The 14,676-nt window shown below is 33.8% G+C and overlaps 1 protein-coding gene across 6 annotated transcripts in view; it reads right to left on the bottom strand.

The window, feature by feature from the left end:
* The window catches only part of Rb1 (RB transcriptional corepressor 1), a 193,152-nt gene that overhangs the window by 75,005 nt on the left and 103,471 nt on the right, over window positions 1-14,676 (bottom strand). For all 6 annotated transcript variants that reach the window (XR_010041829.1, XM_063232783.1, XM_063232780.1 and 3 more), the window contains 6 exons: window positions 14,061-14,128; window positions 11,227-11,337; window positions 7,585-7,727; window positions 5,279-5,356; window positions 3,226-3,335; window positions 316-393 (listed from right to left, as the gene is read on the bottom strand). Coding sequence is in view for 5 of the 6 variants with exons in the window: in XM_063232783.1 (XP_063088853.1) it covers window positions 316-393; window positions 3,226-3,335; window positions 5,279-5,356; window positions 7,585-7,727; window positions 11,227-11,337; window positions 14,061-14,128 (588 nt within the window). In the remaining variant the exon portion in view is untranslated. The remainder of the gene's footprint in view (window positions 1-315; window positions 394-3,225; window positions 3,336-5,278; window positions 5,357-7,584; window positions 7,728-11,226; window positions 11,338-14,060; window positions 14,129-14,676) is intronic.

The following is a 14,676-nucleotide window of genomic DNA, read 5'->3' as shown; positions in this document are numbered from 1 at the left end:
TGATGACACACAAAAGTGTGGGAAACAAGTGACAAAAAGGACAAGCTTTCAAAATCATGTCCACAACAAATGGAGATTTTTTTTTTCTTAACTGAGATGGAACACATGCTTATTTTAGGTTAAAGTCCTTAAGGATAGAACGAGGTCCAATATCTGTAATCCAAGCAACTCATAAAATTCTTGGGACACAAAGAAGATTCAATATATTTTTATTACTTGTAGTACAAATATAAAATTAAACAAACGAACAAACCTGAAACACTATAAAGCACTAAACCTAAAGAACTTAATTAAAAGTAAAAAATTTATACATACCTAACTGGAGTGTGTGGAGGAATCACATTTACCTCTTCATCAGGGTTACTTTTCTGTGGGGTTCTCTGCATTTCAAAACTAAATAGCAAGCAAAGTCATTCATACAGAAAATGTATAATTTTTGCCTTATGAGTTAAAAAAGGAGTACGAAACCTCCTGTTGCTTCATAGTATCTCACACAAAATGGTAAGTCAATGATAGAAGTGATAGGAAATAGGTAAATTCAATCGGTACTTAAATAAATTTTTATCTTTTTACTACTGTTTTTAAGTATGGATCTTGTTCTATTAGGTTTACGACAAAGAGTTGTACCAACCATTTAAGTATTTTCTTGAAAGTAAAAATGGCTAGTTGTTTCTGGCTAGTTTAATAACCATGCTGTTCAGAAGTCAAAAATATTGAAGCTCAAGTTTTCCAATGCAAGATACTTTTAGATAGTTTATTTCTGCTTACACAAAATTAGAAACACTGGGCAACCCATTTGCGACCCCTTTTGTCTCTCCTCCACTGTTTCTTAGAATTCATTCCTTGTCTTCAGGGAACACAAACCCACGTATCAGACATCTAGCAGGATAGGAGTTACATATTTTCCTCTATGTCAGTTATCTTGAAGGACCCACAGAGATCTTTGGAAGAAAATACAAGTTTGCTTTTGTTTCATGGCACCCTTAAATAATGCAATTGGATGTTGGATTATAACTCATTTAGGTAAATGAAATTGTCATCTTATTTGTCAATCACTTGTATCTTGTCTGTCTGTTAAAATACTGACAGATTTAAGTTGAGAGCATACAGAGGTTATGATGTGTCTCTGTTTCTTTGATAGGACATTTTATTTTTGCAGACAGGGTCTTGTATTCCTGTCTTTATGCTGCATTTAGCCTTACTAGTTGTCGAATTTACTTGTATTCCTTGCTTGATTTGTTTAATGGTAACAAGAGAGCTTACTGTCTTATTTTAGACAGCAACACTGTAGAAAGGTAACAGCGTTTCTGTAATAGACTTGAATACTAACCAAAAACGCGAATTATAAAATGCTGTTAAATGAATTATATCTAGGAAATATGTATGCATATAGCATTCATCAATCACTTACTAAATTGTAACAAACAGTGGTCACCCTGCCAACTAGTTAACCATTCTTAGATTAGCTGCCACTCTCAAAGCAGAGAACAGGCTTCCCCAACACCTTCTGGTTAAAGTTGGCCAGATAGGCAAGCTGAAATCCTTTCCAGAGACAGATCTCTGGTTGTGTGAAATCAGTGAAAGCTGAGAGGGCAACTAAGGGGCCATGGGCACCCAAATGGGCACCAATGGGCACCCAAAGCCACTTCTTTGGATAACCAGCAGAGAAATCTTTACTTATCTATGGCCCCCCACTTGTCCTTCAAACCACCAAACTCTCCATCTTCTTATGGCTAAGACTAAAGGGACTTACAAGAAATACCAGGCTTATAGATAACCTCCATCAGTAGAGTATCTAAGAGTCAATTGTTAACAACTGTTATTCTAGTTTCTTAAGAGCAATTTCTACATTTGATTCCTTCCAACCTGCCTTTCTAGTCCAGGGCTCATGCTTTGCTTTAATGTCTTGGAAAATTTGTTTATTCTTGCTTAGAGGCTGCCAAACTCCAAGTGATCATGCAGATGGAACCAACAGCAAATGTGCCAGAGTTCTTTTATTGAGGACCAAAATACTGACCTTACAAAAGAAGTTCAAAACTGCAAAACTGCAACGATTTCTAGTCAAGGCCTAGGAAATTAGCTCTCTGGAGAAGGTCTCTGATTGTGGTCTCCACTACACTTCTTAGCTCCAAGCACCTGGACAGAAACTGCATTCCTTCTCCCGTAACCATAGTTAGGGATAGCTCTTTGGAGGGATAATATTATAGATAGCAAAATTACGTAAAAATCTAGGCAGGCAGGCAGGCAGGCAGGGCTAGCTCATCAAAGGAGTCAGTGCAGATAATAAGAATACATCAAAAACGGGGTGGAATCTTAATGGCCAGATTCAGACAGTTCCCTAAGAAAGTTTGAGATTACTGGTACTACCCTTTTGTTATTTCCCATATAAATAAAGCACTATCTCATCAGGAGTGGGCCAGCCTCTCCCACCAAGACAAAACTAAGACTATAGATTTTGACCAAGGTTAATGATGTCGTCCATATGCCCTTGCTACTACTGGATCAATGGCTATACTTGTAATCTTACTGATCAATTATAATTTGACCAACATTGCACCTGCCCTCATGATTTTGTTCTCTAAAACTTTCTCAGAAAAGTGGGCTTGCTGGCAACCCATTTGAGACCCTGCCTGTTTCTTAGGAGCTTCTTCAGTAAATATTCTTACTCTTAGAAGAAATAAATTAAATTTAAAACATTTTACTGCATTTAATTTCCAAATTATTTGTAAGCTTTAAAAACTGTATTAAAACATTTCATATAAAGACACAAAACTAACCTACTTACAATCATCTAAAAATTTTTATAATTACTTCTAACCATTCACATTTTAGGATGGATCATTCAAAAGAATATATTTCAAGAGAAATATATTAATAATTCAAGAGAATATATATTTTTGTATTATTTTTAAAAACCAAGTAGGCAATAGGAGATGTACAGAATGGTAAAAAAGATGTACAGAATGCACACCACTTGAGTAAACTAATTAGTACAACCATTTTCTTTTGGTGCACATTGCAAAAATCATTATTAGGCTACTAGGAAAAATAATAGTTGAGCATAATTCACACAAATTGCTCTTTGCTAATAAATTATATACTAAGAATATACATAGTATTCTTTTTAAATTGAGGCACTGAATTAATAAAAACTTATTTAATCTGCCTGTACCAATATGAAATAATATCAAATATGTATCTATCAAAATATACCATATACAATACCTGTCTATAGGATCGGCCTGAAGAGTTTTATCATGATCCAAAAATAATCTTGCATCTATATCTTTGTTTTTAAGATAAATTTCTTCATATCGTTTAGAGAGACTTTCAACCTCAAAAGAAAAAATACTGATGATTATTTTGTCATGTTATCACATCTCCCAACATATAGAAACAAATATCACTAAAGAATTTTTGTGCAATATACATTTTACAGTATACACTGAATTCACATAAAATATAATTAAAGCCTATCTAAAAGTATGGAAAATTGCACACTATTTTTACCTTCAATTTTAAGCTTATTTTATGTATGTAATCCATTTATTACAGCTTGATGTTGAGATAGATCATTAATGCTACAAAATGGTACTTAAGATTTAAAAATGTAGGTATTATAAATTGAGTATCTCCTGTCTAAAACGTTTGAGAACAAAAGTGCTTCCAGTCTCAGGGTTTTTTTTAGATTTTGAAACACAGTTCTTATAAAATGAGGTATCAGGGATTAGATTCAATTCTAAACACAAAATTCGTTTCTTATATACATTATAGTACGTATAGTTTAAAGGTAGTTTTACATAGTAATAATTTTGTGGATGAAACAATGTTTTATGGTGCAGAACTTTCCATTTATGATCATATCAGTACTTAAAAAAAACTCCAGATCTAACAGTCTATCTCAAGTTTCAGAGTAGGGATTCTCAGCCTATATAATAACCAGTTAACTGCCAAGCTTCTTCAAATATCATATGTATTGATAAGATTATATCCAAAAGATGAGAAGTATAAAACAAGAGGCCTTTATTCTGAGAACACGGAGAGAGAAAACCAACCGCTGGAGTGCGGCTTTCTCTCTGGCGGACACGTGGCGTGGGGGGTATATAAGTAGCCTCGGCTTAGGGTGGAACCTAAGGGGGCATTAGGAATGCACGGGTAGCCCACTGGTCTTTGTGGGCACCATAGGTAAATTCCCAGGGGCGGGAAGATGGAGTCACAGGTAAATTCCTAGGGGTGGGGGAGGCAGGAGCTCCTTGGTTCCACCTCTAAGGCTCCACCGGCTACAGTGTCCTGTCTGGCCAAAACTCTTTCACATATCCTTCATTCTTAATCTACATTTATCAATATAAAATAAAAGGTTTTTTAAAAAAAAAACTGCAGCAAATATTTTTGACTATCTCTTCTGCCAATCTTTTCTAAATCTTACAGAATCACCCATGCACCTATCCAATCTCACGCCTCTGGTCTAGGTGACTAATCCTAGCTACTTCTAAAACACTGCTTCATCACTGAGTTTGTTTATTAAATGAAACATCCTTTCACCCTATAGTTCACCTTACCATCCAAAGTTCTCAGTTGTTTTATTCTATTGAACAGACATTTGTGGCAAAATGTGAAAGGAAACAGAATGTCCAACACTTAGGCAAAATATTTTGGCAATACACTCACAGTCACTTTGACCAAATTTATTTTCAATATGAATTGTTTTTATTGTTTCTTTCTCCATTTTGCTGGGTGTTTTGTTTTGTTTTGTTCTGGGGTACTGCTTACAAGGCCTCCTCTTTTTACCTTTTGAGATAAGCTCTCACTAACTTGCCCAGGTCAGGCTTGGACTTGCAGTCTTTCTGCCTCAACCTCCCAGAGCGCTGGAGTAACAGGTATGCACCATTGTGCACAACCTGAAGTCGTTTTGAAAAGAACTCAAAGGAGACATTCCAAATTACATTAATACCACATGTTAATCATGGAGCCTACGTCTAAAAATGCCTAGCAAAGGAAACAAGCATTAATTTCATCATGTATATTGAGCTGTATTTAGAAACTTAAAAGCCTACATTTAAATTTCAGTTGAAGTAAATATCTAAGACACATCACAAAATGATACTTATTTATAAATTTATATATGCTTTAAAAGTTTTTCTGTTACCATACAAAAATTGATTTCATAATTCTACTTAGCTAGATTTCTTTCTTTGACTAAAAAATATATTTGATACACTGTACTCCCTCTCCAAAGTCTCCAACATATCAATTTTAATTAAATTTTCTTTCAGATTACCTCTGGAAGTCCATTAGAAGTTACTATCCCAAGAGTATTCATAAAAGGTATAAAGTTTTTAAAATAAACATTTTTCACCTGAAAAAGATAACATCACATGCCCATTAACATTTAAAATAAACAAATGTCACTATTAACACCAGACTGAAACTGTTAACTCATCTGATCAATGAGATACATTCAAATAATATTTATAACTAATTATTTAATTTTTAATGTATGTAAGCCAGATTCCAAGTCCTAAAATAGAGGGAAGTGGAGAATAGTTAATGAAATAGGATTTTTGGAAGAGAAGCCCTTAAATCAGGTTCAACATTACTCCTTTAGCCAATGATAAAAGATAGGGCATTCAGATAAATTAAGCAATCTGACCCAAGTTGCACAGCTTTAAAAAATGGCAGAGTTGGAATCATAATCTAATCTACTATTGAAGCACAAACCTTTTCACTTCTTTATTCTCCCTGTGATTTTTCCCAAATGCACTTTTGAGTCACTTCTTTACCCAGGTTATCTGACAGTGAAGTTAATTTAGCCAAAAGTAGTCTATTTTTTTTTTTTTATCGGTACTGGGGATCGAACTCACGACCGCCTGCTTGCAAGGCAGGTGCTTATGCCGCTGAGCTAAATGCCCAGCCTCAAGTAGTCTATTTTTAAGCTTAAATTTAAGAAAATAGTTTAACACACCCAATTAATACCCAACAGTTCATTTCAAAAGTAAATAAAAATGTTTTATGGGATTATGAATTACTTCATGCAAAAGCACTCAACAGTAAACCATGAATTAAAAAAAGACTCAGGACACCTGCCTATTTTACACTTGCAACCCATTAGAGAATATTTATTTATTTATTTATTTATTTATTTATTTAGTGGTACCAGAGATCGAACTCACGACCTTACGCTTGCCAGGCAGGCACTTATGCCACTGAGCTAAATCCCTGGCCCCATCCCCATCAAAGAATTTTAAATAACTTGTTTTTCCTTATTTAGCCTCCTTTCCAAACTTGAAGTCTATTATTATTAATATAGAAGTAATTTAATATCAATTCTTATCTTCCACTTCACAAATAAATTGTAAGAAGTCTCTAAAGTACTACTTTTGTCTTCTAATTAACTTCCACTTACCTAGAATATTTTTAAGGCAATAGTTAATTAGTATAACTAACCAATAGTTACATTCATAAGTGCTAAGTTTAGACAAGCAAGTGTCAATTAATTAAAATATCATTAAGATTTTTAATTAACCACAGTCATACCACAAAGATTCTGAATTCTAAGAAAGTATTTCAAGATGAAAAGTTAAGAAAATAATTTATTCCTAATCTTAAAATTTTGTTAGTTATGAAACTCAGAGAATTAATCCAGAAATAGAAAAACTACATTAACTACTATTTATTATCTTGTAGAAAAGCAACAGAACTGAAATAAAAAGAAATATTTCAATTATTGTTGTCAACTTACTTATAAAGGTAATCTGTGATTCTAAAAAAGTAAAACTAAATACATGTGTATATTTATATAAATTTGATATATTTGTTGAAATTAACAGGAATCACAATACTAAAGCCAAGATATCTTGATTAAATCATTCTAGTACTCCTTAAACTAGATTGTGGAAACATATCCTTATTCCTTCCCAGCGCTGACCTTGCTGTCTGGTGGCAGCAAATGGTAGACAATACAATAAACTAAGGGGACACAGTGGAGTGAAAGGATCACTAGTCCCATATATCCAAATTTCAGTGTAGATTCTGTTGGTAATGAGCTATCAGTCTCTGGTAGTATACTTATCACTAAAAAGAGAAGCTCAGTATATTACTTGTAAGATTCTTTCCAATTCCAACATCCCGGGTTTCTGAACAAGATAAGTAATTCCTGTTATGTATAAATGTATAGTCATTAACATCTAGTACAATATTTAGAAAGTAATTATAGCAGGCTGAACATAAATTCAATTTTAGTATCATTTATCACTGAACCAAAATGCTAAGATTTTCTTGGCAGAGTATTTTAACACATTAGAGGCACTGTATTATTACCTCAATGGAATCCAAAAGATGAAACATACTTGAAAACTACTGTCTTAATGATACACATTTCAGTCATTCCACAGTGAGGGAGCTATCCTCTTTAAAAGCAAAGTAACTGAATATGAAAAATAAAATTTTTCTAAATATTTTGCTACTGTAAAACACTTGGTACTAACAAAAAAAACCATGCTCATCACATAAAAATATATTCTATTAGGAAGAACTTCTATCTAAATCTATTTTAGCTGTTTTAAAGCAATCACAAAGGAAAATTACCTCATCTATATTACATTCATGTTCTTTACAGAGCACTTCAATAATTCTTGTGTCGTTTTCTAGTTGTTTTGCTATCCGTGCACTCCTGTTCTGACCTCGTCTGGGTGTTCGAGGTGAACCACTAATGGGTATTACAGCTGTTTCTGTAAAAATGGTAAAATAAGAACAATTGCACATTCCATCATACAAAATAATGAAATATTTTAATTGTAATATAAATATTTTAATAATAACTAGAAAAGTCAAAATAACCCTGGTACTTTTGTTTGTTTGTTTGAAGCACAGTCTTGGTACATAGCCCAGGCTGGCCTTGAACTCACTATGCCACCCAAGTTGGTCTTGAACTCATGGTAATCCTCCTGCCTCAGTCTCCCAAGTACTGAGATTACAGGTATGCACCACCTCACCCAGCTTGGTACTATTTATTATTTTACTTACTCAGCTTCATTATAAGAATAACAATTTCACTGCATTTATTAAATACTTAAGTGTGAATTATGTACTGATAACGTTTGCTACCCCTGTACTTTTCTATCCATGGAGCTCCCAAGGAACTGTAAAATACCCACAGGTCCATACACATGGAGAAGGCCATTGAAACAGGCAATTTAAAAACAAATTCTAAGGGTATTCTATTTAGTTTGCGAGAAAAAAAAAACATGTTTTCTATCTGACTCTAAAAAATAATAAGCAAATATTTATGGATTAAATTTCTAAACAGTATACACACAAATTTTGAAAGTTTAATAAATGATGTTTTTCAAAGATAGGTATGTTAACACAATAAAGTGATAATAAGCTTTGATTTTTTAAAAAATCCTCTGGATTACTGTGAACACTGCTGATTCAAATCAAATACAGCTTCAACAACGCAAGAGATTACTACTAAAGACAATCAGTATAACTGTCAAACAATTATACTTGACAAACAATATAATAATTGACAAACAGTATAATCACTGTTTCTAGACCCAACCACGAAGTTTCTAGCCCTAATTTACAAGAAACTGAAAAGATAGGAGCATGTTAAACTATACCTCTGTGGGAAACTTTAACAGGATGCTACGCTGATCGGCTGGTTGGTTGGTTGGCTATTTATTTTGGTGCTTGACACTGCACCCAGGGCCTTGAACACACTAAGCACACATGGACCACCCCGCTTATTTAATTAATAAATTCGGGGAGGGCAAGAAGGGGAGGGCTGTTTGTTGTTTGTGTGTGCTGTGGACTGATCTCAGTACTCTCATGTACTGTGCTACTGGACATCACCCCCAGCCTAAGGAGGAAATTTTATGAGAGTTTTAAAAGCTTCTAAACCAATGATAAAGTATAGATCTTAGCATACACTCTCCAGAAAGAGAAGAAAATGCCAGGCCACAAGTATATGAGAGGCTAATCTTACAGCTATGTGCCAATGCAATTGGTGACCGCAAGACAAAGCTTCTCTTGGTTTACCACTCTGTGACTCTACAGAGTTCAGAACAGACCAGGGTCAGGCAGGCATTTAACACAAAGTCTGGGTAATGACTACCTTTGCTTGGTGGATCAGGGAGGTTTTCTGTTCCACTGTCAAGAAATATCTAGAGAACAAAGGTTTACCACTCACGGGTCTCATCTTGGACAGTGTTCCTGCTCACCCATGAGATACTTGCAAGCACTGCCTGAAGAACTCCCATGGCTCTTGGCTGAGCCTACTCCAACTACTCTACTGCACCTTACGGACCAGCAGGTTATAGATAACTTTAAGAAACTATAAACCAAGTAACTGTTGCTAAAGTGCTTCCAGATAGTCTCAGATACAGAGTTAACCCTTAAAGAGTCCTAGAAGGAACAAAACAACGTCACTTCCTGTGTGGGGCTGAGAAACGCTGGGCCAATATCTCTCTAAGGACCCTGAGAGCTGCCTGGAAGAAAGTGTAGCCTGAAACTATGCAGGAGAGAGACTGAAGGCTGTGCAGAGGAGTCTGCGCCTTCAGCTGCCCCACTGTCACTAGAGCAAATCCTCGGGCTTGCAGGGAGACAGAGGTGCCGCTGAGGGCGGGTGGAGGAGCACACAGAGGAACCGTCTACAGAGGAGCTGCGGCAACTTGGGGCTGAGCAACACAGAATGGCACTGAGGAGCTTTCTGAGAGGAGGGAAGTATCAACAATCAGTCAGCCGCGTTCTTCTGAAATAAAGGAAAGCCTGAAAAAATGGCTAGAGCTACAAACATTTGTAGAGCAAACTGAGCCTGACAGAGAACGAGCTAATCACTGCATTTACTTGCTTAATGACAATGTCATGTCATACTGCAAAACACTGTTAAAGAAAAGACAGAAATAGACGACCTCAGACTAGATTTAGTTGTAAAAAGGTTGAGACCTAATGAGTCAGAACCGGGTCCTAGAAGGCTACAGATTCTCCCAAAGACAGAAAAAGACACCAGAGAGTCATATCCCTGTTGTTCTTATGGAAATGGCCACTCTTTCCAAAAAATAACCACTTTCTATTTCATCCTCTCTTCCTGCAAGCAAAAATGTCAGCTTGAATGGTGAATACAGTAGGAAATTATTGTTTTGGTAAACCAGGCACATTTTAAACCCTGTAATGAATATACTACAAAAGCTATTGCTGTTTCTAGTAAATTATGCACATTATATAACCACTCTATATTATGAAAATTATGTAAGGTGTGCTTTGGGAGATTTGTAACGCATTATGGATATTTTCATTATTTCTTTTGGGAAAGAGTCTTGACTTACAACCAACTTGAGTTACAACCAGCCCTTGCAAACAATTTGAGTTCCTAAGTCAAGGGTACACTGTACATTTCCCATCTCATTACTCACTGATACGGTATCAACTTCAGCTCATATATCAAAAGTCACATAATTATTGTAGTATCCAATACTACTAAAAAATTTAGGGCAGCTGTTCCTATAAAGTGAGCCAATCTTTTCCAACTAGCTTCACTCACTTCTGTCCTCTCTTGCTGTTCTTTATGTGAATACTCTCCCCACCCTTCTTCAAGGAGTGCTTTCCCCCTGAACCTTAACTGAAACTCCCACAATATTTGCTTTATTTTGACATAGAATGCTCATTAGCATGTTCTCTTTTATTTATTTAACATGTCTTATTTTTCCCTCTATAATTTATTCTACTGGAGGGCTGCTATAGTTTGATCTGGAATGTCCCAAAAGGGCATGTGTTGAAGGCTTGGCTCCCAGCTTGCTGCTGTTGGAAGGTGGGGAAATTTTCTAGAGGTAAAACCTAGTGGGAGGTCTTACAGACATTGCAGCATACTTTTAAAGAGGATTACAAAACTCAACCCTTTTATCTTTCACTCCTCTGTCATGAGAAGAATGGCTTTGCTCAAGGACATGCTTCTGGCATGATAAGCTGCCTTGCCATAGGCCCAAAACAACAGGAATTGATCATGGACTAGAACAAGAAAAACCTGAGCTAAAATAAATCTTTCCTCTTTATAAGTTGATTATCTTGGGTGTGTGTTAAAACAACAGAAAGCTGGCAATACAAGGGAAAAATCCATGTCTGATTCATCATTGTCTTCTCAATTGAAGAACCATGCTGGGTCTTCTAGACATTCAATAAATCATTACTGAACAAAATGTAGAAAGGGCATAAATTATCTAAAATACTTACTATATGGTTCTCTGAGGAGTACAGGAGGTGAAAGCTTTATAAAATAGTCAAGCACACACAGCATTAACTGAAAAGAAATCACTAGATCATCTTCCATTTGTAATACATCTCCTGAAAATGAAAAAAATTTACATACTTTAAAGAAAGAGATGAGTAACTTTAAGTCAGAAGAAAATTGTGAGTATGCGTATAGCTCTATATACATTCATCTGATAATTATTACAGACATGATACAGACATAAAAATATTTTGTAAAAATAAATCAGGTTTAAAACATATAAATAAAAATATAAAGTTAAAACTTTAAAATTATAAAGTTATAAATGAATAGAGTATTAATTTACCATAATAATTCATTCCTTATGTCTCAAATCATTTGCATTTTGTTTTCTGAAAATATATTTCCAGTTTTGGTATGATGAGCAACAGAATTTACTACTTGTGATAATAATTTTAAAAGTACAATATATGAAATCTTTCATTCTAATAATTTATGAGTCTCATATATTTTCAATTTGATCAGCCTCCAAAGTATTACACTAACCAAAGACATTAAGAAATAATAAAAATAGGATATAATTGTAAGGTCATCTATAACCATTTCACAGAAAACTCTAAAAATTATTATACAGACAACTAAAGGACTCTGAAAAAAATAATTGCATATAATAGATACCTGAAAAAAGAAATAGCATAACTACACATAATTAATAAATCAAATATAGGTGTTGCATATTTCTTTGTGACTCTATTATTTTTAAGAAAAGTTTAATTTGATACACATCTTCAGGGTAATATACTGCTAAATCAGCAATAATCCCAATGTATCCTGAAGGAGAAGAAAATATGAGAGAAAACTCTACTAGGCAAGTTTTCTAGATCCATAGACAGGCTATACAACTCTGTTTGCAAAATACTTAGAAGTTATTAAGAAATACCAGAGAGGTAAAGAATCATATTGAACACTTTAAGGTAAAAACAGTAGAAAGAGCAGATGACATACTATGTCTAACACAGAAAAAGGAAAAGTATTGATTGAGTGTTAGCACCAATCTAGAGGGTAATGCTGAAGTAATCCTCATCTTTTTTTCCTCTTCTAATTTAGAAGAAGCAGAAATTTCTCAGAGAGGAATAAAATGGAAGAAGCAAACAACTGTAGCTCACTGATAAATATGAATGATGCCATTTACTAAGGTCAACTGGGAACAATGTAAATCCCAACATAATCTTGTTATAAAAAAGAATTATAGGATTCATAAACTCCGAACAACAAAGGCTTACGTGACTCCAGATGAATATTCTACTTTCTCTCCTATCTTCTAACTGAAAAAGGTGTAATAAAATACCTTTTAACACGCAGTAGTTTTTTAGGGAACACAAGCAAGCCACAGAGTAAGTACAAAGTATGTGAAGGGAGGTTTCACCCACATACATTAGAGGAAACAACACAGTCAGCGGTACCCACAGAAAGCCCCAGCAAGAGGAGGGAAAATAATGGTTATAAAAATATAGTACAGAAAAGAAAAAAACAGAATAACAATACAGGAAGGGGAAAAGGTCAGAAAACTCAATGCAGAATAGAATCTAACAGAAAAAAATCCACTACAAAGTCTTGCCTTAAGAATTTAATTCAAATTATATAAAAACAAGGAGTAAGCCAAAGGAAGAAAAAATTAAGAATGAAATATTATCATTAAATAGTTTTTCTCAAAACAGAAGAGTTGAGATAAAAACAATCAACTTATAAGAAAAAGACAAAAAATTATAATCTTATGATAAAAATAATATGAAGGCCAAAAGCAATCCAACATAAGGTAGTTAATGTTCCTAAAATGGTAAACAATAATCTAATTAAACAGAATATTTAACAATATAGTATAAGGTTTCTCTGAGAAATTTCTTTTTTTTTTTTAAGTAAGGTTTCTCTGAAATAAAAAACAGAATCTCAAGTTTAAAAAGAATTTTGGTGTTCCAAGAAAAACTAATGCAGAATAATAAAAATCAAGAGATATCCTGGCAATATTAAACCTAGAAAAGAAAGGTAGAAAGTCAAAGCTCTTCAAATATTTAGGGAGCTAAATGAAAGAACTATAAACTAGCCTTGGATTTCTCAAGAGTTATGCCAGAAAATAATAGAGTCAAAACATGACTTATGATTAGCACACACAGCCAAGTTGTCCTTTGAGTAGAAAATCTCCAGATGATCCATAAACATGTCAAACATAGGGAATATGACACCAAAAAGTCTATTTCCTAGCAATATTTTTTATTTCTTTTTTCTACAAAATTCGAATAAAATTAATTTATATCTTTTTAAAGACAGTACCATAGGATGATCCTAGAAATCTATTCATCCGTTTAATCAGAACAGATACACAAATATATACATCTAGAATAATAATCACATAATTTTAATGATGAAATCATTGCTGTGTGGGTTTTGTGTAATTTTTATTTACACTTTATTGTTTATTTATCTTGAACAAGTATTTCTAAAAATACAGTAAATATTCTTTAAAAAAAAAAAGAGGGCTAGGGTACAGTTCGGCGTTAAAAATGCTTGTCTAACGTGGGTGAAGTTCTGGATTCTGTATCGAGCCTCACATGAATAAAGGAAAAAAAGCAATGGAGGAAGAATAAAACACTCATTTGAAATGAAATAGCCTCAAAATTGTTTGCATTTACAGAATTACAACTAGTTTCTAATGATTAATTAGCCATGCAGAGAATGGTATGAGGGATGCATTAACTAAATAAAAATTTTGTCTTAATCCAAAAGAACAATAACTTACTACATCTGAAACATTAGCATGTAATAAACATAGTAAATTTACCTTTAGCTAGTAAAAACGTAATCCAAGAAACTTTTAGCACCAACGCAGAATTTATTTCAGTAGATAGTCTAGTACACAAATAGAAAGCAGGAATAAAAAAGAAAAATTTAATATTGACAAAGTTTTCTAACTAAATCTTTGGGGTGCTCTGTTGTTTTAATTATAGACCTAAGTTAAGTGCATAGTAGAATACAGTTTATTTTAAATGCACGATTTGTACCTTAACCTATTTTTCATCTCAGTGTTTCTACCAAGGTAATATATTCAGCCCATGTAATAGTATATTTTTAAAGGAAACACTGAATACCCCAATTCTAATCTAAAATTATTTATAGGATAAAGCATTTTATAATGTATTTGGTTTCAAATTATCCTAATATTTATGTGCTCTTTGTTTTCTAATTAAAATCAACATGATAAGTAGAAAAATGAAGTTCTGGGTGACTCTGGTTTGCCAATTCATTACTTTGCCTTAATAATTCTATTAATTCACTTGTTGGCATTAATAGATGCATAAATTAATTAATAAACATACAACTCCTCTTTATATCAACCACCTTCAATACTACTGCTTCAATGGGGCAAAAAAAAATCTGTACTACTCATCTGCTTCCAA

The sequence above is a fragment of the Cavia porcellus genome, unplaced genomic scaffold, assembly GCF_034190915.1.
Source record: "Cavia porcellus strain 051 isolate PalLab524CR breed Dunkin Hartley unplaced genomic scaffold, mCavPor4.1 scaffold_21, whole genome shotgun sequence".
NCBI classification, from domain to species: domain Eukaryota; kingdom Metazoa; phylum Chordata; class Mammalia; order Rodentia; family Caviidae; genus Cavia; species Cavia porcellus.
This window is presented reverse-complemented; position numbering and strand designations above follow the sequence as displayed.